The 27,621-nt window shown below is 33.2% G+C and overlaps 1 protein-coding gene across 1 annotated transcript in view; it reads right to left on the bottom strand.

Moving 5' to 3' along the window:
- The window catches only part of LOC145246734 (splicing factor Cactin-like), a 79,855-nt gene that overhangs the window by 43,757 nt on the left and 8,477 nt on the right, over positions 1 to 27,621 (bottom strand). Inside the window, exons 2-10 of the mRNA XM_080108491.1 lie at positions 24,693 to 24,968; positions 24,516 to 24,585; positions 18,342 to 18,395; positions 16,404 to 16,550; positions 13,327 to 13,398; positions 8,513 to 8,575; positions 3,708 to 3,762; positions 902 to 990; positions 81 to 234 (exon numbers count right to left, since the gene is read on the bottom strand). Of these exons, the coding sequence (XP_079964617.1) occupies positions 81 to 234; positions 902 to 990; positions 3,708 to 3,762; positions 8,513 to 8,575; positions 13,327 to 13,398; positions 16,404 to 16,550; positions 18,342 to 18,395; positions 24,516 to 24,585; positions 24,693 to 24,968 (980 nt within the window). The remainder of the gene's footprint in view (positions 1 to 80; positions 235 to 901; positions 991 to 3,707; positions 3,763 to 8,512; positions 8,576 to 13,326; positions 13,399 to 16,403; positions 16,551 to 18,341; positions 18,396 to 24,515; positions 24,586 to 24,692; positions 24,969 to 27,621) is intronic.

The raw sequence follows: 27,621 nt of genomic DNA, 5'->3' as shown, positions 1-27,621 counted from the left end.
ATATATATATATATATATATATTAGAGAAAGAGAGAGAGAGATCACATACAGACACTCTTGTAAAATTTATTTTATTTACCTCTACTGTTTGGATCAAGTTTCTTGAGTTTATTGACTTCATCCTCTGTAACGGTGATGATATCTCTCCAATAATCTGCATTTTTGCCTTGTTCCAATTGAAGATACACTTTGATATCTTCCAGTAAATCTTCAAGATCAGGAATCGTCAGACCCTATAATACAATGGAAATGAAACAAAACTCAACCATCACTCTCCTGTATGCAGATGAAAGCATATGTTAAGTAATGCTAGCAATTGGATTAACATTCAAAAATACATGTCAAAATGTAATTACTAATTGCAGTCAATAGGAGCAATTGTATTTCTATAGTTTAGCCTAAAGCAGCTCAGAATGAGAGAATGTTGATGATAATATAAAATTAAGGAGATCTTACTCCTGAAAGGACTTTCTATTCTCACAAAGACATGTGTCCAAGATTTTTGGTTGTTTTTGGTTGGTTGTTTTTGTTTTACGGCATATCAACCCTTTTCGGGTTATTTAATGCTGAATCCAAAGATTTTGAAGAAAATTTTTTTTAATAGAATATATTTGTTGTTTTCACGTCGGTTTCTATTTAACCCATAGTTGGGACCCTAACAGGTACTACCACTCCGGGTCAGAGTGGACCTTGGAGCAATGGTAATTAAAGGGTGGCTCCACACTCCCCAAAGCCCACAAGCTGGGGCCTCACCACTGAATATAGTTTAAGGTCATATCCAGGACCCCCATTGAGGGACTTTTACCCTCTGCAGGGGGGCAGTCGGCGTATTCTAATGCCCCACCGACAGGGCCCCAAGATTTTTGCTTGCATACAAATATGTGTAAGGTTTCTACTTACATAAAGATATGTGTAAGGTTCATGCATTTCAATTGCCAGGTCATCATCTTCTGCACTTATATATTTGGCTAAAAGATCAATTGGTTTGGCTGAAAAAGATACACAAATTTATAAAATTACAAGAATTTTTTAAAAAATCTTTTTTTTTTAATTTCAAAATAAACTAGCGAGGGGTACCCAGCATTGCCCGGGTGTTTGCAGGTGTGTGTGAAAAAAAAAAAAAACAGGTGCCCGTGAAAAAAAAAACAAAGCCTTGATGACGCACAGTTGGAAAATAGTAAAGTGTGAAAAAAAAACAGGTGCGCGTTTTTGATTGACGTGACGGCGATAGGTATTCAGCAGTCAGCATTTTGTGCAGGACAGTTTTTAATGAGGTCAATAAATCGGTTTGTTTGTTTTTAAAAACCCGCTCCCCCGTCTGATATGACGAAGTCGACATTGACCAACGTTCACTGGCTCTGGGCCTGTTATTAGAGTCTCGAGTTTCGCTTTTTGTTCATACCGAAAACCGAATGTAACGCGTGCCGATGCGGGAAATGTGGAATAATTAACGTTTGAAAGTCAATAAAATTAAATAGACAGGCAAGCTCCGTGGTTAAGTGTAAGATATTACAATTTATAGATGATATAAAAAGTTTTAAGAAGTTGTGAACCGAGCGAGCGCTTCTCTGAAAGAAGCCTTTTGTGGACATCAAGGAAAAGCGTACATACATACATACATACATACATTTTCGCTTTTATATATATAGATAACTTGTCAAATTACTTGCTTCATTGGAAGTAAAAAAACAATTTTTGTGCATTTGATGTTTTTAATCTAGAAGAATTAAATGTTTATTTTTTTGTAAGAAACAAATATAAACATATTAGGTTGACAAGAAGGTTCTTTTGAAATTTTTAATTTTGATTTCAAATTATGTATTTTTAAATAAGTTTTTGTTATAATACTTTATATATCATTTTAAAGAGCGTTTTTCGCTCTATTTAATAATTTAAATTACAACTATTTTAAAAGAATTATATCTTCTTTTCAGAATGTTAAATACAAGATGGAAATAAAAGCAAATTTACACAATTTTTTTTTATTTCTATTCAAGCTAGGCCAAAAAGCTGCAGAAACAGCTAACGATATCAACAAAGTGTTTGGCCCAGGAACCACTACTGAATGCACAGCACAATGGTGGTTTAAGAAATTTTGTGGCAGTGACAAGAGTTTTGAAGATGAGGAGCATAGTGGTCGGCTATCGGATGTTGACCACGATGAATTAAGAGCCTTAGTCGCAGCCAATCCACGCCCAACTGCTCAAGAACTTGCTTCTGAATTAGATGTAATGTATGCAACAATTTCCAACTACTTGAGAGAGATTGAAAAGGCAAAAAACTTGATAAATGGGTGCCTCACGAATTGAACGACAACCCCAAAAAATGCTGTTATGAAGTGTCAATATTCCCTTTTTTTATGCAGCAAGAATTACCTGTTTCTCAACCGGGTTGCAAGTGGGTTCTTTATAACAACCAGCGATGCTCAGTTTAGTGGTTAGATGCTGATGAAACTCCATGACACGTCATGAAGCTAGAGTTGCACCAAAAGAAAGTCATCTGTTTGATTTGGAATGCAGGCAAAACCATTATGGTAAAGTACTATCAACAAATGGATGAAATCCATCAGAAACTCCAACAACAATACCCAGCATTCGTCAACAGAAAAGGCTTAGTTCTCCTCCACAATACCCGACCGCACGTTGATAAACCGACCCTGCAGAAGTTGAACGAATAGAACTACAAAACGCTGCCTCATACGCCATACCCTCCAGACTCCTCATCTACCGACTACCACTTTTTCAAGCATGTCAACAACTTCTGCTTGAGAAATGCTTCAAAAACCCAAGTGATATAAAAAATGCCTCCAGTGACTTCATCGCCACCAGAACGCAAGATTTTTACGTTACTGGCAAAAATACATTTGTTTTGCGTTGGCAAAAGTGTGTTCATTCTGATAGTACTTATTTCGATCAATAAAATTTTGTCTGAGTTGAGATATGTTCACCTGAAGTTAGAAATTAAAAACCGCAGGAACTTTCTTGTCAGTCTGATATATAATTTTGCATAAGACAAAAATCATTTATTGTTTTTTTTTTTTTAATAGAAAAAAATTGTTCTTCTGAAACAGAGTTAATGTGTTTATGATGCTAAATACAATATCAGACTAAACTTATTTCTTACATTAGCCCTGATAAGAGGTGCAGTACGAAATTCATTATTTCATTATTTTTTTAAATAAGTTTTTTGTGCATTTTATACCAATAAATTTTTGATAAATTTATTTACATATTATTTGGATTATTTAGATTACTGTCCTCATTTTGAATATTATTTTCACAACATTTCAGCTGATGTATCCTCAGATTTTCTTCAGGTGTTCTTGTTGAATCTTTCTGTTGAATGCAAGAATCTGCACATAGTTACAAACATAATCCTTTATTTAATTCACAAGAGTAACATGCTCTGATTTTGTCAGCCATGACCAGGTAGAAGCCCTGAGTAATTCACAATTGTATTCTGAACATTGCCCGAATTAAGGATTAAACCTTCAACATTCAGAAGAGAGTCACTTACAATGGTATTTTACCAAGTACTTCATCCATTATGCCATGGTCAAGGACCCATGACGTAACAGATAAAGTACTTGGTTCAGTAGTTTAAATAATCCAAATATTATGAATTATCAATACTCATCTCAAAAATTAAGATGTTTATTTACGTATTGACACACAATGAAAAACAAGTTAAAAAACAAAAGCCTTACCTCTGCCATCATGAATTCTAATTTTTGATCTCATTTTTGCCTGGTGCAAATGAAACTGAAAGAAATAAAATAAAAAGTTCAAGTTAAAAAAAAAAAAAAATCTACTACAAATGGAGATTTGGTATCTGTGTGTCTGAAATCGAAATTATGATTACTATTTTGTAATGCTCCACTCAGTTCACTGTACTATCTCTCTATGCTCAATTCAGGTGGAAGCGATAGTGTAGTATCTGTTCTGTTACCATGAGACCATCCTCCCAGGCATTACCTCCTCCTTTTGGCAGCAGAATAGTATATGTCATATATACTAACAAAAATATGCCAGCAGAGGGAGCATATTTTTCCTAATAATCTTCTTGTATCATGGCATGTTCATGCCGTAGATGAAATCATGGTTAGTGTTCTCCATTGGCTTCAGTCTATTATTGGTCAAATTCCTATGAAGACATCACATGATTTGTAATTTGGCGGAATACATGGAGTGGGTTACCATTACCTTCCCCAGTGCAATGGCATCTGACTTGCCTGTTTGCACCTATCTGTTGTCCTTAAATCATCTGCACAGCTGCAATCAAATAACATCACTCATAATACCATAGAACCATTGATCTGCCAGAGATTCATCTTCCTCTATGGCCATCCAACATCCTGCTGCCGATGTCATCAGATTTACCTTCTAGATGCATGTCTTAACTAAGACTAGGAGTGCATCTCTCCCAGTGAATTAATGCGTCTCCAGATACGAACCTGGAAATTTCTTATGACTCAGTGTGGTACATACAGCGCCTAGCCTTCCTAAATGGTCATCCATCTGGTATTGAGCAAGCTCATCATTGCTTAACTTCAGTGATTTAGCAGTGTTACGGACTTGTTCCTAATCTAGGGGTAATGGAACACCGCAAACATATCAATGAAAAATAAAAGAGTAAAAAAAGATAATTTAAAATAGTAAAGAAAACAAATGTCTAATAAGCTGTTTATAATAGTGTAAGGGAAATAATTCTATTTTCTAGTTATTTCCCTTTTAATAGAAGCAAATGTTTTTATAGTAATGTTTGTTTTTATCTTTTAGACATAAATGCTTTTTGGTCAAATATAATTCAGAAAAATCTATATTTACCAGTTTATTGATGAAAGAGATTCTACTCTGTATCTTGTTTGGTTCATCTGTTATTATAACGACTCGAGTTTTCTTGGGTTTTTCTTTGGTCAGAGTTATAATAAGTAGTCGCCTCTCATTGCGACCCAATGTCATGTTATAACTGATTATAATTTGCGGTCGTCCGCTATTTATACCTATCGCTAGAGAAGGTTCGGGAACAAACGTTTTAGAATGTTTTTTGTTCCATGTTTTGAAAATCTCCAGAGACGCTAAAAAAAAACGTTTTATATTCAAATTTCAAAGTAATACTTTTTATATCATTTTATATAATCTTTTATTGTTATTTCCTTTTAATTAAGTAATTTATTATTTTTATTATATAATATGTTAAGTAGTTTTATTTTGTTATAATTAATAATAATAATATTAATAATTATCTTTTATTATATTTTATTTTTATTATATGTTATTTTTTGGATAATTAATATTATCTTTTGTGTAATAAATCATAATTTCTTCATATCGTAAGGGGAAAATATATCATCCCATGACAAGTGGGAACTGGTGTGTCAATGTGATTGTGTCATATATTGTTCCTAATGATGATGATGATGTTGATGCTGGTTGTTACCCAGACTCCAGGGAATATCACTGGTTGTTGTCAGCGAGTAATTTCTAATGATGGCCTGTGTGAGAACTCCAAGTGAATACAAATAATAATAATATTGAAAGGTAGAAATATTATATATCCTAGCTTTTACATTTTCAACAACACACATGTTCAAGCATAGAGTATATAGAGAGAATGCAGAACAACAGAAGAGAGAAAAAGAATATGTTTTTGTTAAGCCACATAAATGCAAATAGAATACACAGCAAGTGTAGAAGTTTCTTCAATAAAGCATGAATGAAGTGCACTTTTAACAACCAAAAACAAAGTTGTACACATTTTTTTTGATTTTGTATGCACCATCAACAGTCAACAAAGCAGTTCAACCAAAAACTACAACACCAACAACAAACAAGTATCAAAAGCTAATTAATTGGTAAACTACAGACGGCCTTTTGAATAAGAAAAATGTTCATAACAACTGCATCTAGTGTTACTCATACTTGTAATGGTTATCACCTTGGTCGGATTGAATTGGTCTTCTCTTGAGGAAGTATAATGTCTCTGCCCATCTCAGCTCGCTTTCGCCAATCTGGAGCTGAATCACTGATATGCCTAGCCAATCTTGTTTCCATAGTTGAAGACCAACTACTCGTAGGTTTCATAGTCGCATGCTATTAGAATGAGATGAGCCTTGCAGGATTATCCTCCTCAACCAATCTCTTTTAAAGAGGAGACTTTGCTGGTTTATCCAGGCTGTACACAACAACCCAGAAGAGTTTATCCACAAAGCAATAGCGCCAGAATCATTCCAAGATTGGCAAAGATGCCCAGAAGGCCGGCTGAAAATGTGGTTACACGCAATCAAAGCCAACGTTGAATGTAGCTCTAGTCCACAATGTTTGCTGCTGGTTCCAGAACTGGGCGTCTATTACTATCTTGGACAATCATGTGTGGTTTGCATTCAACTGGGATACTGTGTGTTCTACGTTAGGAGCTGGCATAACATATCCTGAGTGAATGTTACCTCAAGTCAAATTGTCAAGCACTGATGTTAAGTTGTCTTTGATTGTAGTCACCCAGGTTCTCAATTGATAATATTTTGCCAACCAGGTGGAGAAGTGGGGAGAAGGACCTTGTGAATGAGCTCTCCCTCTAGACGCCGAGCTACATCTCTGCATGCCTGAATGATTTTAGACGGCATTGGAGAAGGACGAATGTTACGCTAGCATTTAACCTTTACAAAAATTGGCTTACTTTGAAAAGTAGCATCTCTTTTTTGTTAGAATAAAAGGTACAGGTTGATTGTGTGCAATGCATCGGAGTCGACGGAATTTTAGATTTTCATGTATCAAGGAGGCAGGACGTGCATCTATCAGCATCTCTGAGAAAACATAATTGTTGGAAAAGGGGGAGAGGGGAAGAAGAAAGAGGTAAAAGGGAAGAGACAGGGAGGGATAGAGGGGAAGGAAACAAGACAGGATAGAATAAGAAAGATGAGAGGAGAATTCTAAAAGAAAAAAAATATCTGCCCTTATGGGATAAAGTTTTTAAAAAAATCATAGACAGCATGGCAAAATGAGAAAACATAATTGTTAGGAAAGGGGGAAAGAGAGAAGGGAAAAGACAAGCGGAATGGAAAGGGAGAAGAGAAAAGGAGGGAATAAAAAAATTGGGGAGGAGAATTCAAAAAGAAAAAATAAATCTGTTCTTATCGATAAAGTAAAAAAAAAAAATCAAACAAAATGGCAAAATGAGAAAACAATATTTGGAAAGAGAGAAGGGGAATGGAGAGGAAGGAGATAGAGAGTGGGGGATGGTAAAATACTAGGGAGGAGAATTCCAAAAGAAAAAAAAATTATGGGATAAAATAAAAAGATCATAGACAGAATGGCAACCAAGAATAAAACATTTCAAAGAAGCAACACACGTGCCTATACGACAATTGAATACAATGTGGAAAGCAATAATTCTAATAGTAGATTAGAACATCAGTATATAAAAAAAGATTTGCAATATGAGTAACAGTAAAAAATTAATAAAAATAATATATAATTCTTAGTAGCAATACAGCTATAATGATTTGTTTCCTGTTGACTGTGGTGGGAGATTAGTTCTGTGCAGTTCTTGGAGGTCCACCTTCCCAGGCTTTGCTTTCTTTCTTTGAGAAGGGTTTAGTTTATTGCTAATAATCTGAGGCACCTGTAGCAAAAATTGTGGGAATGCAGGCTTACCTCTTAAACGGCCTCAGTGTGCGCTTTGCCGACGCAGCATCATGATGCTGAAAAGGGTCCAAGATGGTGCCTGCGACCTTATATAACAATGCAGTCTCGCAGAATCTTGTGTGTTCTCGCGCACATATGCAAATTTGGAAGACTGTCTTTTATAAAAACAGGCCACTGAAGCAGATGGGGACAGACGTGAAAACAAGTCTACGGAAAGTACCAAAGGACGACGACGCTGCTGCAGTGAGCTGAGGTTTTGTGTGCTCTTTTATTCTTTGCAGCAACAGTGCCTTTACAAGGGAATGCGGACGGGTCTGCTCAGACAATTTTGAAGGTTAGAGTGCCCCTTCCTTGGGGGCACCGACTTTTCAATCCCACTTTCTAACTCTGGTGTCACAGTTTTTGCAGTGGGAGAGAATTATATACCTCTAGTAGTACATCTAGGACAAGATTATCTTTACAGCTCCGAAAATTCATGTTAAAATTGTCCATATGGGTCAATGACGTAACAGATAAAAAGTATCAATCAGTCCTGAGTGGCAGTTTTCTTGAAGGTTCATTTCTTACTAGAGATGATAATAATTAAAAATAATACAGATTAACAATTCCTACTTGGTTATGATGGTTGATAATATAGGAATAATCTATCCATGGATTTTATGAAAGGTTCAGTTCAAAATTAACTACAGGTTCCGGAGTTCAACAGAAATTCCCAAGCAGTTAAATTTGGAGGTCTTCAAGTTTGAAAAGATGTACTTGAAGAAGATCTGGGGTTACATCGGCCGAAACGGTGTGAATATAAAAACCAAGATGAGAATAGTAACCCAAAAAAAACAGTAAGAATTAAAAAAAAAAACATCATACTTACACTGTCCTCTTGTTTTTCCCACTCTCGGAAATATTCAGCTTCTTTTTCTCGCTGCAATCTTTCCTTTAAAAATAAAAAAAAAAAGAAAAACAGTGATTAATGAACAAAACAAAAAAAAAAATTTTTTGCATCCATCTATTATATAAAAAAGGTGATTGCCTGTGTGTATATCTAGATAAAACTCTAAAACTATAAAACAAAATTGATATTTTCACGAATATTGCTCCGAATGAACAGTATCTAAAATTTTAGAAAAAAAATATTCATTCTTCAACCCTAAACAGATGCAAATTTTTTTTTTTTTTTTTTAGTCACTTGAGATACCAACTAAAGGGAAGTAACTGATTTGTTAAGGAGTTATTTCCCTTATGCCGATTCATTCCTTGAGTAATCTATAGAGGTATGTGCATGTCCAGAGAGAGGAATGGACTGGGCAGAGAAGAAAAAAAGAGTATTATTCCAAAATATTTTGTTTGTTGAAGTATGGGCATTTTATGCCCATCAGTATTTATTTCTGTGATATTTTCATTTCCTGCAAAAGAAAATACAAACGGTTTTAGTTTTGGATAATTGGAAACTATTCTTGTTGGTCCATTTGAGAATCTTGTTAATGCCATTTTGTATTTGTCTTTTGATTTTGTGCATATTTGGTGATGAGTATATCATAACAATGCCGTCTACATAGTGGAATTTTTCTATTCCTGTGTTGACTGATTTAGTGACGCTATCGATCTTGAGGATGAATAGTGTGACCGATAGGATTACCACAAGGAAGTATACTATTTCCTATTCGTGTACATCTGAGATTGTCCTTCTTAGTTGTACTCCAAAGGTTCAATGTGAGAGGAAGTTTTTAATGAATAAAGCCATATGTCCTTTAATCATCATTTTGTGAAGATCTTTTAAGATTCTGTATTTCCACATTGTATAATGTTAAGAAAAACTGATATTACATAGTGGTTTTTAATTAGTCCACTGCAGATGAATAATTCTAATCCAATGGTTATTGTTGCCTGATTTTGTTGGAATCTACTTTGGTATCTGTATGTTTCGCTTTTCCAAATACCAAGTGAACTGTACATTTTACAGATGCAGCTTGTTAAAGCGATGGGGTGATAGTTTGTTAGGTGGAAGTGATCTTTTTCTGGTTTAGGGATTGGAATGATAGTAACTTCCAGCCACTGTTTTAGAAAGTTGTTATCCTGCCAGATTTTGTTGAAAATCGCTTAGAAAATTGTGAAGGACGTATTTGGTAGATGCTTCAAAAATTGGTAGTGTATTTCATCTTAGGCCAGTTGCTGTGTTTTTATTCTTGCTTATTGAGTTTTTAGTTCTGCAATATTGAATGAGGAGTTGTAGTACTCCTTGTTGTTTGATGTGAAGTTGCATCTTTCTTTATCTGCAGTTTTTTTGTTTTTTTTTTAAATTTAAAGAATTAGTAGTTAGAGGAGTTTGGGCTAAATTCTATTAAGTCAACAATTTCCTCTTTTGTTTGTGGTTTTTCCTTTTTTTGAAATGTTTAGATATGGTATTGGCATTTGGGTTTTGTTTCTACTTATTTTCCCTATCATCTAGCATTTATTTATGCGAGTTTGGCTATTGAGTTTAGAGATGCAGTCTCGCCAGGTTTCTCTTTTGCTGTTCTTGATTATGTAACAAACTTCTGCTCAGGTTTGTTGGTATTTTCAAAGACTAATTCTCATAGGATTGTATTTAAAAAGCTTCTGTATTTTTTTTTTCTTGCTGTTACTATCTCTTTGCATTCTGTTCTGAACCAGGGAGTTCCTTTGAAGTGTAGTTTGAGATTTAGTGGTTTCAATTAAAATGTTGGTGAAGGATGACATTGGTTTTGACTTGTTGAGTATTTCTTCATTAATTAATGCCAAACAGAGTTCATTAAATTAATCCAATCTGATTTGTGGATTTAACATTTTTTGTTTTATCTTTTCTGTTGTAGGATTTTTTGATTTGAGGACTATTTGGCAATGATTGCTACCACATTGATCATTGTAGACTCCCCAGTGAAAGCCCATGAAGATTGAAGGAGAGCATAAGATTAAATCTATGGTTGATCTTGTTCCGGTGTTTGAATGGAGGTAGGTGTGTATGTCTATTATTAAGTAGATATAATTCAAAGGATTCTAACATAACTTCTATGATTCTTCCTGTTGGGTTGATGTCATTAAATCCCCACATTACATAGTAACCATTAACATACCCCATTATCATATTAGGGGTGGGGAGTTATGATTAAGTTTTAGATTTCAGTTTTGTTTAGGTTGTTTTCATGGAATACAGAAAAAACAAATGGTTATTGTTCGATGGAGTGAGGCTCTTATTGCTATTGCTTCAAGTTTTGTTTGCAGTGATAATACCATGTAGGATATTTAATTTTTGATTATAATTGAAGTTCTTCTAATAGGTTGGTTGTGTTTGGTGATCTGTTTGGTTGGTTGTAAATATCATATCCTTTAAAGGAAATATTGCTGACTTCTTTGAGGAGGATTTCTTGCAGGCTGGTTATGTGGAAGTTATATTTTATCATTGCCTCGTAATTTACATCTCTGCAATTTTGCCATGTGGTGGTGAGGTTTGGTATTTGGTTGTGTTACAAACGGCCACTTCGAAATCAAGTATTTTTTTTCTTTATTTGTTAGCGATAAGATAAATATCTAATTGCATATCGAAACTGAGCAAAGATCCACTAATTCCTTATCCCTTTAAAACCTAATATTAAAGTCAGTCTGAAGGAATTCTCTTCCACTGACCGAGGACAGAAAAGGTGGCGTATGGCGGCAGAACAGTTATTACACTGTGATCCGATCTCGAAAACCAAAGATTCAACCAGCTAGAAATATTTCATCAGTCACGGAAAAAGAAAAAAAAAACAATTTTGTAAATTCTATTTTTAGATCGGGATGCGAAACAAAAAAAGAAAAAGCAGGAGGCGAAACCCCTTCCCTCACGCATTCCGACTGAAGTCCAATCTCATTCTTCTCTGTCACCCGTAAGCATTATGATGTGCTTTCAAATATGGAAACGCCAAAGAAAAAAAAATATATCAGCCAAAGGCGAACCGCAGAAAAGCTATTTTGGAAAATCGAAAATGAATGCCGACAGACATGATATGAAAAAGGGGACAAAAAAGAAGTATTGAAAAACTGTAAATTTGTTATTTGGAACTTTCTTTCCCCCACAAGAGAACCCTCTCAGACTAAATGTGTCATTCACAAGTTGTGAAAAGAAAAAGGACAAAACAAGCAAAAAAAAAACAGAAAAATAAAGAGCTGTGAGTTGTGAGAGTAATTTTTGTTTCTCTTTCTGTCAAACTGAAGATTAAATTTTTCCTCATGGTCGCGTGGAGTCTAGTTACGCCGTCAATCCCTTTTCTTTCTTTTGCAGGATTTTCGCTCAAATTATATGTTTAGAAATATTCCCAAACCTCCATAAATTTTGAATATATACAGGGTGACCCAAAAAAAAATCAGGACATTCAATTGTTTTTCTGAGACTTTTACAGTCAACGGAGAAAAAAATGGCAAAGACCCTAGTGTTTTGATGTGATGTTTTGAATATAATAAACTAGTTATGACCAAAGTTTCATTTCATTCGGACAAAACACTAAGAAACGGGGCCTAATTAGAGTCGGGGCCAGTTTTTTTGGGGTAACCCTGTATTTTTTCTTGTTAAATTTTTCTTTCCCTAGCTTTAATAAATTTATTTTATATTATTTGGAAGTGTTTGTCTCGTTCTTTCTCGCATTTTATCATGTTCGATTCTTGTGTTTATTTTGCATCCTGATTGTCTCATGGGAACCAATTGCTGTTTCTTGTTTCAACCTTTTTTGTAATAAAAAGGAAATTTGAACCTTACTGGGACCTTGACGATAGCCCTATGCAGAAAATTTGTCTGCCTGCGATAAACGTTTGCTTTTCGTAAATTCCTTTTCATATCCCTTTGTTTGCTTTTCAATGTTATCCTTAGTTTCTCCAGTTTTTACATGTTGGTAAGAAACAATAGCAGACAGAAAGTAAGAAATAAGATCCCAAATTTACAGCTCTGCCATTTTCTTCTCTCCACCATTAGCAGGATGTAGGCAATATCAAAAGGTTAAATAAAAATTGATCTTCCTGCCTTTGTTTATGTTTGCTTGGGCTCAACTTAGATTCCAGAGTAAGACGTTCTCAGTCAAGGAGAAACATTATTGGCAAATGTTTGGGGATACAATATATGGTTTTATTCAATACAGAATTATTGCACGTATTGGTTGGATTCCTTGGACTACTATTTTCATCTTTAGTGTTATTTTCACATTTCAATCGATGTAACCTCTGACCTTCTTCAGATATATTTTGTCAAACATGGGAATCTTTCTATTAAACTGGGGAATTTTAAATGGAACCCTTTATTTAATCTACAGATATAGCATGCAAACTTATGGTTAGAGGACAAAGTACTTCGTAAAATTTGGTTGTAAAGTTACACTCTTCTGCAAGTTGAAGGTTCAATCCTCAGTGAGAGCAACACTCAAAATGCAATTGCGAATTACTTAGGCCTTCTACTTTGTCATGGCTGACAAAACAAGAACATGCTACTCCTGTGAATTACCTAAAGAGTTTTGTTTGAAATTTCGTGCAGATTCCCAAGTTCAAGATACACTTGAAAAAGGTCATAGGTTAATCTGACCAAAACATTGTGAAAAAATACTCAAGATGAGAACAGTAGTTCAAAGAATCCAAATAATATGAATCATCATCTCAACAATTCAGAAAAGAATTATTGTACCGTTTTAAGCAGAATAGTGTAAAACTCACCCGTTCTTGTTCTCTTTCTTCCTGTTCCTTTTCTCGCTCAAGTCGACGTTTTTTTACTTTTTCAAGTTCACGCTGCATGGAAAAAGAAAGAAAAAATGTAAAGGTAAAAAAAAAAGCAAGAATGAGAGAGAGAGAATTATTATATAGAAGTAACACATCTTTGTAAAATATTTGTAATTACAGTGTATAAAATCATATGTATCCTATTAAGAAAGTAAACCAGTGTTGAAGAGTTACATGGGAGGAAATAAAGAATAGTGAGGTAAAGTGTTTCGTGCAGGATGTTTTTGGAAGAATCAGTTTGGTTGAAATAAATGTAATATTTTTAACGGGGATGAAATGTAAGCATATTTTCATGAAACATACATTAGGAAATGCTGTAAGTGGTTAGTGGAAAAGGGTAGCACAAGATTTTGGTGTGAGGTCTATAAATTGTCAAAAATTGCAGTGGAAAAAAAACGACTTTACTTTATATATAAGAAGTTTGGTTTAGGTGTTTGTTTTACAGCGCATCAACCTTTTCTTGGTTATTTAATGCCGAATCCAGTCATTTTAGAAAATATGTTTTACGCTTCAAGTTCTTTATATCTTCAAATATTTATTCATAGTGTTTGGTTTATGGCATATCAAACCTTTTGGATTATTTTATGCCAAATTCAGTAATTTTGAGAAAAAGTTTTTATGCTTCAGATTCTTTATAGTTTCAAATATTTATTCATATTGTTTGGTTTGGTTGTTTTGTAAAAGAAATTGTGGTACTTGTACAGTTTAATCAAGACATTAAAAAATGAAAATATCGAGAAAAAAAAGTTTAAATTGTACATCGCAGTAATGGAATGAAGTTCTCAAAAACAAAATTTCACTTAGTTTCATCAAGTATTTTTTTTTTTACAGCAAAAAACAATTTGCTATGATACTGAGCAAAAGGTTTGATTTTTAGGAAGATAGTTAGTATTAAAGATGGGGAGGGAGTGTCAGTGCTTAAAATTGAGTTATCTACCCGTGTTTTTTCCGCTGTAAACAAAAAGAAAAAAAAGAAAAAAAAAAGACTATTCAATTAAATTAAGTAAAAAATTTTTCGGAGATCTTCAGTTCAAAACGGATACATACAATATAACCTTTTTTTTTTCAATATTTTCATTTTTTTTAATGTCTTGATTAAACTGTACAAGTGCCAAAATTGTTTTTGTTTTTGGCTTTGCAGAACATAACTGAATTTTTCAAAGGAAAAGGGGGAAAAACCAATAACATCAATGTTAGGAAGCTGATATCTTCAGATAGCCTGATCTGGTAGACTATATTTCTTAGGAGAGTAGAAAGTGAACATTGGGCTCACTTTCAGTAGCCTCATATCTCTCACTTTCCTTGTTTTGTCATTTGGTCCTCATATTCCACGAGTGATATTTCGAACAAACAGAGGGGGGGGGGGATTTCTATTTTCTGAGTATATTCCATCTCATACTAATTATTAGCAAATTTTTAACCTTGAACGAGTAGGTTGTTTTTGTTTTGTTAGCTCCTCCATCAAGTGGCATCATGCTTTGTTTGGAGTGATTTCCATAAAAAAGAAAGACAAATTATGTAAAAAGCAAAACATTAAATATAAGGACGATTTGAAAAAAGGTGCAGATCCAAAGGTCAAAAACTGCTATTACAAGTCTAAAAACTCAATTGCAAAACATATGCATGATTTTAACTCTCTAACAAAATCGAAAAGGAAAAACAAAGACAAAGAAAGATAAAAATTAACAGATTTCAAGGACTGCTAAAATTACTCCATTCTTAACGATCCTTTTCAGCACACAAATCATTTTACTATTTCCAACTACTACGGAATCATCAAACAACATTATTTTAATCAAGATTTCATGGGAATGAGGAAAACGTTTAACTTTTTTTCTGGACTTGCAAAAGAATTCCAACAAGTTATGTCCAATAAGGTTTAGGTTTTGTCATAAAAACACAAACTTATTGCTGCATTTTACTTGGCCTTAATATAATATACTTTCGTGACTAAAAAGCATAAGATGAGGGATGGGCTTTATCTTATCTGAAGGATAATTGGTTGGTTAGTTCAATAATGTAAAAGAAAAGGAAAAAAGTAGACGACCAATTTTCAACGAGTGAAGAATCACAAAACTGAAATAGATAGCAAAGTAAGCATTTTTTTTTTATTTAAAAGTTTGCGATTTTTTTATTTTCTTTATTTACCCTCAATTTGAATGCTTTTTTTATTTATTTATTTTTTTACTCTTTCATTCCAAACAAAGCAAATTGCCACTTGGACTTAAAAGACTACTATTTAAGAACATGTCTAATAGAGGACTGTGGGGAGTTGAGTAGCAAGAGGTTTGTTCACATTGCATTTTAACTTCTACAGATTAGTACATCCAGGAAGGGAATACCAAAGTCTAGCAGTCTGAAAAAAGAAATTTCCAGTATCTAGGAATCGTAACAGTGAAGGGGTGGGATTTTGCTGCTCGTCGGGTTATTAGGGAGCATGTCCAGGAAGTGTGTGCCTTTGTTTATCTTCATGTTTTAGAAGAAAAAAATAAGGACAAATATTAGTATCTCCTAAAATTTGATTTTTTTTTTTATTTAAAAATAAAACTACTTGATCAATTTATATGAATTTTGGAATATGATATTTTTGTTTCATCATTGGTACATACACCATACAGACTTTTCTTTATTTTTGTCTTTTAATATAGAAGAATTCTGGACAAGAACCGATTTTCATAGAGAAAATCATTTCATGCCATGGCCAATGTATAACCTACATCTGATGCGAAAGAGAAGTGTTAAACGAAAAATAAAAATAAAATTAAAAGCCACTCAAGGATTTAAAATAGTGAGGATAGACGAATAGTATTAATGCTGGTAGAGATAAAGATAGAAGCATTAGAAAACAAGATTACAAAGTGATCAGATTTTTGTAAATTTTGCAGAAAAACAAAATAAAAAAGTAAAAAAAAAAAAAGAAAAGACAAATCACCAAAAGTGTAAGAAAATTTTATGTGAGATACCCCCCCCATTCCCTACAACAATATAAAAATTATTTTTTCAAACGGACTCACTCTGTTTTCTTCCATTTTCAGTTTCTGCATTTTCTGCAGTTCCTCATGCAATATATCTTCTTTTCCTTCCTTCTCCATTTTCCGATGCCAAACAAATGTGTCCAGCAGATGCTCATCACCAAATGGATTGTCGGCATTAGTGTAACCCTAGAAGAAAGAAAATAATGAAGAAATCAGAAACAAAACAGATTTCTACAAGTAAATGAGAGTATTTAGAAGGAGTTTGGGAAGATCTTTGAAAATATTTTGTAAGGTTAATTCGAAAATATTAGAAAAACAAAAACAACAAAATATGAAATATTTTATTAAATGATTAAATCTGGGTTTTTTTCTTAGACTTACAGTGTAATACACCTTTTTCAAAGACTGTTGGTTATTTAGGGTTTTTTTTTTCTTTTTGTTTCTCTTTATTTTTCTAGTGGTATTAACTCTGCGGGGTCAGCCCCTCATGAAGAGAGAAAGTATACATCCGATCAAGTTGACGGTTGTTGTAAGTCTGAAATTGATGTGTATGTTTTGGTGCAAATTTAAAATAAAACTTTGGTCACATCTTTGAAAACATTTCGTAAGGTTAATTTGAAAATATTAGAAAAACAAATGTTATGAACATTTTCAAATTATTTTATTATCTGACCGACAATGTAAGGATGAGCAAAAGTCTTATCTGGGCCTTATTTATTCATATTGTATAAAATGGTACCAAAGTTATAGAAATGTTGATAACTAAAAAACTATTAATCCAATCAAACTGAATTTGGCATTGTAATTATGGCTATCAATGGTGATTACTGTTTTCACTTGTAATTAATGTTATCAATTATAATTATTGTTATTGTAATTATTGTTATTCAATTATAATTATTGTTATCAATTGTAATTATTGTTATCAATTATAATTATTGTCAATTATAATTATTGTCATCAATGGTGATTATTATCCCATATCAGTAAAACATCCTGAAAATACTGTTTACTTTACAGCATTCTTGTTATTGAAATATTTTATATTTCAATAATATTGAACATATCGCACCCTCAGTATGCATCATTGGATGGATTGCCACGAATAACAGGGACACATTTCTCTTTATTATATTAGAGGATGAAGTTTTATCCAAGTACTAGCAAGGTGCCCGGCATTGGCCTGTCGTAAAATACGCTTAAATATAATATTTTAATTAATGCAGATTTTATACTTATTATATTGGATCCAATATATAATAATGATTTAAAAAGTTTAAAAATAAATAAATAAATAAATAAAAAAAAGACTCATGTGCCAACACTGAGAATCAAAACCAAAACATTTAGCGTACGATTTATTTTTGCCTCTGCCATTTAATGACAGAGCTATGAAGACATGTTTGCTGCAAGGCTAAAAATTAAAACATGAACCAATAGCTACTACGTTATGCATGCATATTCGTAATGCGTGCATTTGACCTCCACCTGGTAAATTTCATTGTTTTTCAATTTTCACAATTTTTTACCGATTTTCCCAGGCTAAAACCCAAATATAAGATTTTGCATAGGTTCAAATACCTTATACATGAATTTTCATGTTTGTAGACCAAAAACTCTAGGAGTTTGGTAGGCAAAATTTTTTAAACAATATATATGTATACATAAATATATATGGAAAAAGTTTTGTGTTTACTATAAACTTTTTACGTAAATATCACGCAAGATCTGTTGCTAGTAAATGCAATTCCACGGCTCATATATAAGAAAGTTGTTGTTTTTTTTTTAAATAAATAGAAAAAAGGGTTTTTAATATGAATATCAATACACAAAAAAATTTTTTTTATAGAAGTATATATATATATATATATATAGATAGATAGATAGATAGATAGATAGATATACAGTAACTTTCTTCTTTAAGTAAATAAAAACAAATAATAAATGTTGCAATGTCATATACACGCACATACTTACCAAATAATCTTGGTCCCATCCCATTCTTTCCTTTCGTTTCCTTTCTTTTGCTTCCTGCAAAAAGTAAACCGAAAACATTATTTGTTAATTTAAAAAACAAACTATTTCTATATAAGCATGCCAAAATGGATTCTGGAAAAGGGAAAAAAAAAAAAAAGAAAGAAAAAAGCATATTTTCTATGTTTCAGAATTTTTTAGATGAGGATTGATAATTTAAATTATCTGAATAATTCAAACTAATGTTTTCATCTTGGACTCTTTTCTCGCTACGTTTTAATCAATCTAACTTCTAACATTTTTCAGATGCATCTTATCAAACTAAATAGCATTTATTGTAATATTATTTTGCGAACTAAATCCCAGTCCCATATCAGTAAAACACCCTGTAAATATTTTATTCTTTTAAATATTTACCTTACAACATTCTTCTGTTCACCTGTCTGATCAGTATTAAAATGGATAAAATTGGTAATACCAGGTGCTGTATACGTTCTGAAGACTGGAAAGGGATGGATGCTACCAGACTATTCTTACCAGAGAAACACTGCATGAAATAATTCTACGCCCGCATGACCCCGACAGGTTACTGGTACTACCAGATAAGGCTGTCTGAAGATATTGGCTTCCCGAGATGAAATGCACCTAACATTAATGCTTTTTGTTTTTCTACTTCCTTTTGAAAAAACTTAATTATGTTCTGCAAAACTAACAACAAAAACCCACCTTTTCCCCCTTTTCCTTTTTTCCATTTCCTCTTTCTATCTCCCCCCACTTCCTGACTGGTTTCCCAACTTAAAATGTACCAAACATTAATACTGTAACCCTTTTCCCGTCTCCGATTGCAAAACTCATTCATGTTCTGCAGGGAATAAAAACGATAAAATCCACTATAAAACAACCAAACCAAACATTACAAACTAGCGATTGAAGATACAAAAAGCTTGAAGAATAAAACCCTTATAAAAAAAATAACTGGATGCAACATGAATACTATTCCCAAAATAACTGAATTTGGCATTGAATAGCTCGAAAAGGGTTGATATGCAGTAGAACAAAACAACCAAACCAAACTCTGCAAATAAATATTTGAAGATATAAAAAACTTGAAGCATAAAAACTGTTTCCAAAATAACTGAATTCGGCATTAAATAACCTAAAAAAGGTTGATATGCTGTAAAACAAAACAACCAAATCAAACTCAACAGATTAAGGGACTCCATCATCATCATCATCATCATCAGCATCCATTTCATCTATGGGAGTAGATTAGTGTTTTTCACTCAACCATGATGAGGTAGATGTAATTATATTCTTAGTATTAAGGATTGAATGTTGAACCTCACTTAAAATTATTGATTACTTAGCACTTTTATCCATGAACCCATGGTTTAATGGATAAAGTGCTAAATCATAGTCTTTAAAAAGGTTGAAAATTCAATTCTCAGTACAAACAATATTAAGAAAATTAAAAAGAAGTACTTAATGCTTTTTCCCCAATCATGACTGATAGAACAAGAGCAATCTACCCTAATAGTTCAAAGAAATGGTTTGATTTGAAATTCCATACAGATTTTCAAGTTGAACATAAAGATTCCAGTGTCTGATAAGATGTACTTAAAGAAAATCAAAGGTTATAGCGATCAATATATTGTAGATATAATTCCCCCATATCAAAAAACAAAAATGAAGAAAAATTTGTATGATACATGTATCCATGACAAAACAAAAATATCATATTCCAAAAATCACATAGATTGAACAAGTAGTTTTGTTTCTATAAAGAAAATCATTTTTAAGTGATGAATGGGAATTTGTAGGCATTATAGCATAAATCTTGCAAGTTTTGAATTACTGTCGAGTTATCTCTTTTGTCTTTGAGATTTTTTTCAAAATGGTGGGTATGACAGCCAGTCTTCTGATATTCATAAAATTTGATTTTACTTATTTAAAAAGTAAAACTACTTGATTTTTAGAATATCATTTTATCGTTTTGTCAGAGAGACGTAGATCATACAGATTTTTCTTTATTTTTGTTTTTTAATATCGGGTGAATTTGGGATCAGAATGTAGATATTCATTTATTGTGGACTGAAGACCGGAAGAAAGACACAAATTCAGAAATAAGTGAAATAAAATATATTGAAAAATAAATAACTATAACATATAGGAGTGGTTGAATATTAGTTTGATTGACAAGTATTAAACTGGGGTTGTCCTAACACATACAGGCATGTACTTTAGTATTTATAATGAAGAGGAAAAGTTTATGTAGTCCATAAAAGTAGGGTAACATAACATAAAGTTATATTTTTTAATTTTTTTAAAGTCAAACCCAAATAGAAACTTGTCTGGCATATTGATACTTGATTCAGATTAGTCTGTTTTTCTGTGTTTCTGTTTCCTTTTATGTTATTGGCACAGATATATTTTATTTTACTTTGCCTGGAGCTAGAGTCTAGCTAAAAGTACTGCACAGTGAGTTAGTGAATACATTTTCCACAGACAGATTAAAGGGAAGTGACCGTGTGCAATTCTACATAGTTATCTTCTTTGAATGCTTCAAAAACAAATCTATATTGTCAAGAATGAGAGTTCAATAGAAACCTTGTTTTAATTTGAATAAAATAAAATACGCATCAAGTGAGTTTGAAACCAAATCACAACGTAATATTAGGAAAATAAACAAATATTTTACTTGTTTGAAATTTATCATAAATATATTTCGGAGGTATACTCCATCTTCAGTGTGTTGTTTTTTTTCTTTTTCTTCTTCCTTGCCATGTTGTAAATTTAGAGCAAGTAGTCTGTTTGTATAGAGCCGCGCATTGTATCTGGCGGTTGTATTGTGATAAATTTCAAGCAAGTAAAATATTTGTTTATTTTTTTATTTTTTTACACAATGATCACCACTTATCAAGGCCCGGAAGCCACTCAGGGATAAGGGTTATTGCAAGTACATTACGTTAGTGTGGAGATTTGATTAAGTGTTTACTTAAGGGGGCAGTTATTAGGAATTTGTTAATGTTGGACTTGAAGACATCCAAGTTGTAGTCCGGTGGGAAGCAGGCAGACGGAACAGAGTTCCACAGGCGTGCAGTTCTAAGAAAGAAGCTTTGTTCATGGAATCCACGTTTTGATTTAGGCACAGATATAGAGTGGGGGAAATTTTTCACAGTGGATTCAGCTAGACGGGTGTTTTTCATGAAAGATTGGCGAGGGGGGACCAGAGATTGGAGTTCAGATGAGCACCTGCCATGGAAATAACGATAAAACAAGGATAGGCTCGCAACGTCTCTTCTGTGGGAGAGAGGTTGCAGGATAGAGAAAAGGGCATCCCCCACTAAGCCACAAAGTCTATTTTGTACTCTGTCAAGGCAGGATAGGCTGTTTTTAGCAGCTCCTGCCCAGATATGGCAACAGTATTCCATCCTTGGATGTACTTGGCTTTTATATAGATAGAGAATTGCATCAATAGTGAGATATCTTCTGGAGCGGTAGAAGGATCCCACCATCTTTCCAGCGACCCTGGCAACAGACTTGATGTACGTGTTCCATTTTCCTAATATTACGTTGTGATTTGGTTTCAAGTGCACTTCATGCATATTTTATTTTATTAAAATCTATATTAATTGAATTATTGAATACTAGCAATCGGTGCCCGGCGTTGCCCAGGTGTTTTGAGGTTAATGCTGAGAAAAAAAAACGGTCAATTTTTTTAAACTTTTACCCCTATTATGACCTCTTAACATTTATTGTTTAGGGATCAAGTAAAGTTTAAGTTAGATCCATGTCTAAGGAATCTATATCTAAAATATCACGTGTTTACTGTTTAGACCCAAAATTGTAGGTGGAGTTTGGTAGAGTTCTCAAAGGTCAAATCGTTGAATATTGACCACTTAATCGCCAAATTTCTGTCGAAAACCTATCACATCGATTTTCCCAAATCTCAGTACCCTCTATATCAAATTTCGAATCTCTAGGCTTTAAATTGACAGAGTTTTAGCGTAGGGAAATGCACACAGACGCACAGACACACACAGACACTATCACTTTATATATATATATATATATAAACATGTATGTGGCATCCGTCAGTCGAAACGACTATGGATCAGCGCCGTATTAAGATGTTGTTATAAACATAAACATCATATATATAAGGATAATAGTACGCCATATATATAACGAAAGACCATTATTTACTCAAGTGAAAGGAAAACCCGGGGGAACTTTACCCAAAAATAAATCTATATTTTTTTGTGTGTATTGATAGTCTTATAAGCGAGTAATTAATAATTCAGCAATCTTGATTCTTAACCAAACAGAAAGTTCAAGTAGGTGGAATTCCCTTTTTTTTGATAGCGAGGCCAAATTTCGCGAATTTGGCCTTTTTTAAAACAGTTTGGCCTTCAAAATTTCTGTTTGGCCTTTTTTTCTTCACCGATGAAATCTGGGGACGCAACGGGAATTTTCGGCAAAAAAATGTTGTTACTATGCACATCTATGTATTGAAATACAATTTGTGGCAAAATTTCAGGAAAAACTAATGGATGGTTATCTCGCAATAGTCCGGACAATTCGCTAAATTATCTCATCAAAACCTTAAATCTCGAATTTTTGTGCATTTTTTTTGGGGGGGGGGGGCTAATTTGGCATAATAGTGTCCATTTAATAGTATTATCTTGAAAAAATAAAAAAAATAAGGAAAATTACCAAAAAAAAACAAACAAGAACAACAAAAGTGTGCCGTATTTTTAAAAGTTTTATTGCGTTGTTTTTATTTGCTTTTTTTATTTCATCGGTGAAGAAAAAGGCCAAACAGAAATTTTGAAGGCCAAACTGCTTTAAAAAAAAGGCCAAATTCGCGAAATTTGGCCTCGCTATCAAAAAAAAAGGGAAATCCCCCTACTTGAACTTTCTGTTTGGTTAAAAATCACGATGGCTGAATTAATAATTACTCGCTTGTAGCGTTGATTTGTTTTCTTTTTTCGCTATAAAAAAATAACTACTTGATGAAATTACGTGATTTTTTCTGTAGGACAACTTTATCCCATGACGAGTACGTACAATATATTTTTTTAAAAATATTTCCATTTTTTAATGTCAATGGAAAACTGCACACGTACCCAAACCCGAAATGAAAAGACCACGGGTGAACGCGCGTTTTTTTTTTTTTTTAGTTTAGTTTCATAATGGCGGCCGTGATGTCGGAGGTTCGATTGTTAGATTGTAAGTTTCGTATTTTTGTAATTTGTAAATCGCAAGTTAGGAAAAAATTAAACCCTTCCAAGATGGACAATAAATAAAGCCATAATATTTTATGGTAAAGTTAAGAGCCTATGAACCATAGTTTTTTAGGAGATGTGATTATTGGATTAACCAATCAGAAATCGTCTGTGGCACACACATCTCTGTTTTTATAGATATATAGATAGATATAGATTGTCTATTATCACTTATCATATAATATATTTTTTGACTGGTAAGAGGTTCGGAAAAAATACGCAAACTCTGGATTAAGGGAAATAAAGTATATTAAGGAAAATATAAATACTGCATATAAGAGAGTGGTTGAACGTCAACTTGACTGCCAAGTATAAGACTGGGGTTGTCCTAACACCCAGAAGCATGTGTTCCCAGTATTTAAAGTGAAGAGGAAGAGTTCAAACAGTTTGTAAAGTTAGGTAGTATTAAACCATCAAATAAGCAGAGGGTTACAAAAAAATCAAATTTAAAAAAAAAAGATGCTTGTTAAGATAGAGTCAACAAATCGATTTTTTTTATATATGTAATTTTAAGCAAAAAGCAACAGTTCTCATGTCGAAAATAGTAATATATCCAAAAATTACAAAAATTCATCAAGTAGAATATTATTTATAGTTAGAAGTAATTCTTACGGAAAATTAAAGGCTGTGAATACAGGGGACATACTTATCTACCTTATCGCCACTTTAATGGCTGATGTACTGTATCAGACACTAGCAGTAGACTTATTTTTCTAAAAACACGAAAGCAGTTTTCTACTAAATTATTTTTTGTAATTTTGGAATATATTACTATTTTCGACATGACAAGTAAGTACTGTTGTTTTGCTTAAAACCACATTTTTTTTTTTTTTTAAAATCAATCTCCGACTATCTTAATAAACACCAAAAAAGAAGCAAACACCAATACCTTTTTACTTAATCTTCGAGCTCTTTTCTCTTCAGGAGTTTCAGTTGACTTTATGATATCTTTACGACGCCTAAAATAAAAATAAATAATAATAATTAGCCCAAACCATGTATATTACACAGTATAAGAACCTACGGATTAAAACTGAAAATGAAAACTTAACAAAATCGATCATACCTTTTCTCAACTTGATGTTTTTCAATTTGAACAAGTTTCTTCCGATCAATGTCGTTCAACCGCTTCTGTATAGCTGATCCGACTTCGCCAGTATCGCTGTCGGAAGCTGCTGAGGAACTTGCTGAAGATGGAGAAGGGGAAGGTTTCTTTGACTTTTTTCTTTTCTTTTTTTTCTTCTTGGAAGATTTTGACTTTTTCTTCTTGTCATCTTGCGATTTTGATCTTGATCGGGAACGAGACCGGCTGTTACTTCTGGAACTTTCTGAAGAATCATACCTAAAATGAATAAAAAAATAAAAATAAAAAATTTAACAGCATTTAAACAAGAAGGAGTACTTCGGCAATTTTTTTTGTTTTCATTTATCAAGACTGAAGATTGCGAATAGAGGGGACACCAATTTAAATGGCAACCAATTTGTGACAAGGAAAGACAATCATGAAACTTATTCAATTAAAATGACTGAAAAGCCAGCCATAATGTGACTCAGTTAAGAGAATGAATAATTTCTTTTGAATTTTATATATTATTTATCCAGGACAACAGTCATCACTAACTTTGTGGAGGTTAGTTTTTTATTTTTATCTGAACACACAGACAATTACCTTAAATACTAAAGAGGAGTATTTGAAAATGGAATGTATAAAAAATAAAAGTTTTAGGTTTTCTGATGTATCTTTTCATAAACTTAGGTATGTGTACATGTTTATATATTTGCATGTACAGAATTAACTACTAAATTATTTTCTTTTTATGGAAGTTCAACCCAAACAAAGCAAAATGCCACTGAAACATAAGAGGCTATTGTGAATTAATGGCATCTTAAGTAGGGAATTGTGCTGGGATATGTTTGTTCACATTGCATTTAAACTTTTGCATGTTGGTAGTCAGGAAAACAGAAAGCAAAAAAGGATTTCCAAAAGTTAGCAGTTCCAGGAAAGACGTTATCAAAGTAAAAAAAATCGTAGTGAAACAACAACAACTATGGAAGGCAGTAATTACTGAGGATAAAGTTAAGAGACTCAGCATTTCTATCCCATCACAGTTAACCACTTGAAGTTGGCCGAAACGTGATGAAACAAGCTGAAGATAACAGTCTGCAAATAAATAAATACACAAATTACTCATCTCAAAGGATTCCAATAAAAAAAGAAATAATACCATTCAGTACAAACCCAACAATGGAAGACCAGATAAGAACGAAAACTTGGATTTATAAAACCAAAAAATCCAACCTTGAACGCCCTTCAGTGCCCATGGCACAGTGGATAGCGACGTTAAATCTGTACGGTTCCAGGTGAGCATAGTCTGAAGATAGCGGTTTCAATCCTATCCAAAGCAGGCCAGAAAGTTAGTTGGCCAAAACCTGGTGAGACAACAACAACTATGGAAGGCAGTAATTATTGAGGATACAGTTAAGAGACTCAGAATTCTTATCCCGTCATGGTTAATCACCTGAAGAAGGCCAGAGAAATAGTTGGCCAAAATGTAGTGAAACGACAATAATTATGAAGATGAGGATAACAGTTCACAAATGAATAAATTAATATTAAAAACAAAACTGGACAGTGTTTTTATATTTATTTATTCATTTGCAAACTGTTATCCTCATCTTTATATTTGGGGGCCTCTACAGTGAATGGGTTTGATCTTACTGACTGATTGGTTGATCGAGAATATTTACATAGAAGCGGCACTCTTGATTCAGGCAAAATTTTAATTGTCTCAGTCTAGAAGGACCGCAATTGGAAAAAACAGACGGTCTATTACTTTTTTGTAATAAAAATTTTTTTTTTGCAATAAAATAATTTTAAAAATTTAAACAAAGATTACTTTTTAAATTGTCAAACTCAGAGTAAAAGAGTAATTTAATGGAATGAAAATGCACACAACTAAAAACAATTATTAATAAGAAAGCGTTTATTTTTGTTTTAGAAGAGAATGTGAACAAGCAATGTAGTTATAGTGAAATCAAGTGAACGTTTGCCGTTTCGATAGTGACTTGTTGAATTCAATTTTAAAGAAATTGTCACACCATTAAAAATTATCCGGGCCAGTTTTTGAAATAAAATGTCCTCTAATTTTAAACATCTTTCTATGTACTTCATTCACTGCGAATTGTGTTTTTGTTTATCAATTCAGGTTTATTTTGGATCAGATTTTTCATGGCTTTGCACTGTGAACTGAACTTGTTACCTCAACTGTTCATAAGAACTCTCATCCATGCTTTCAACTTGACTATCATATCGAAATCATCTGCTCTGTACAAAGCTACCTATACTATAAGATTTTATCCACCTCTTGAGACAACAAAACAAAGCCTGTCTTTTAAGATTTACATTACACATCCATTGAATCATTCTCTCAATCGTAACTGGACAAGTTTCATTATAATACATCATCTCACTGCATACACTTGCCGGACAGATTCTTCCTTTAGTTGACAGTGGAAACACTCATCATCATCATCATCATCATGACGGGTTCCTTGCCCGTACCAATGTGATTCTTCCTCTCCAGAGTTTCCTGCCTTCCATCAGCTGCCTTAGATCTTCAGGTTCACAGTTGGCGTCATGTGCTATTTGCTGGATGTAGGTGGATCTAGGTCGTCCTTTGCTTGTGCGTCCATGTCATGGAGTCCATAGCAATACATCACTCAAACACTCTCCTGGTTAGTAATGGCAGAAGTCTCCAGAACTTACTCCATCAACATCTAATTCTTGGGATTGGATCAGCACCTTCTCCACTCTATGCTCCAAAACGGTATCATCAAGCTAACACAACTTCTCAACAACCTCGATAGGAGACTTGCATATTTTCTGTCAGAGTAGGGCATACGAGTGGGTTCGTGAGCAATTTGTGTTAGGTCATAGGCAATCAAGAAATCATGACAGTACCTCCTCTCATCATCCGTATTGTTTGAGTGGACTA

The sequence above is a fragment of the Euprymna scolopes genome, chromosome 24, assembly GCF_053919585.1.
Source record: "Euprymna scolopes isolate OS-2025 chromosome 24, ASM5391958v1, whole genome shotgun sequence".
NCBI lineage: Eukaryota > Metazoa > Mollusca > Cephalopoda > Sepiida > Sepiolidae > Euprymna > Euprymna scolopes.
Note: the sequence above shows the minus strand (reverse complement) of the source record. Positions and strands in the feature narration are given on the sequence as shown.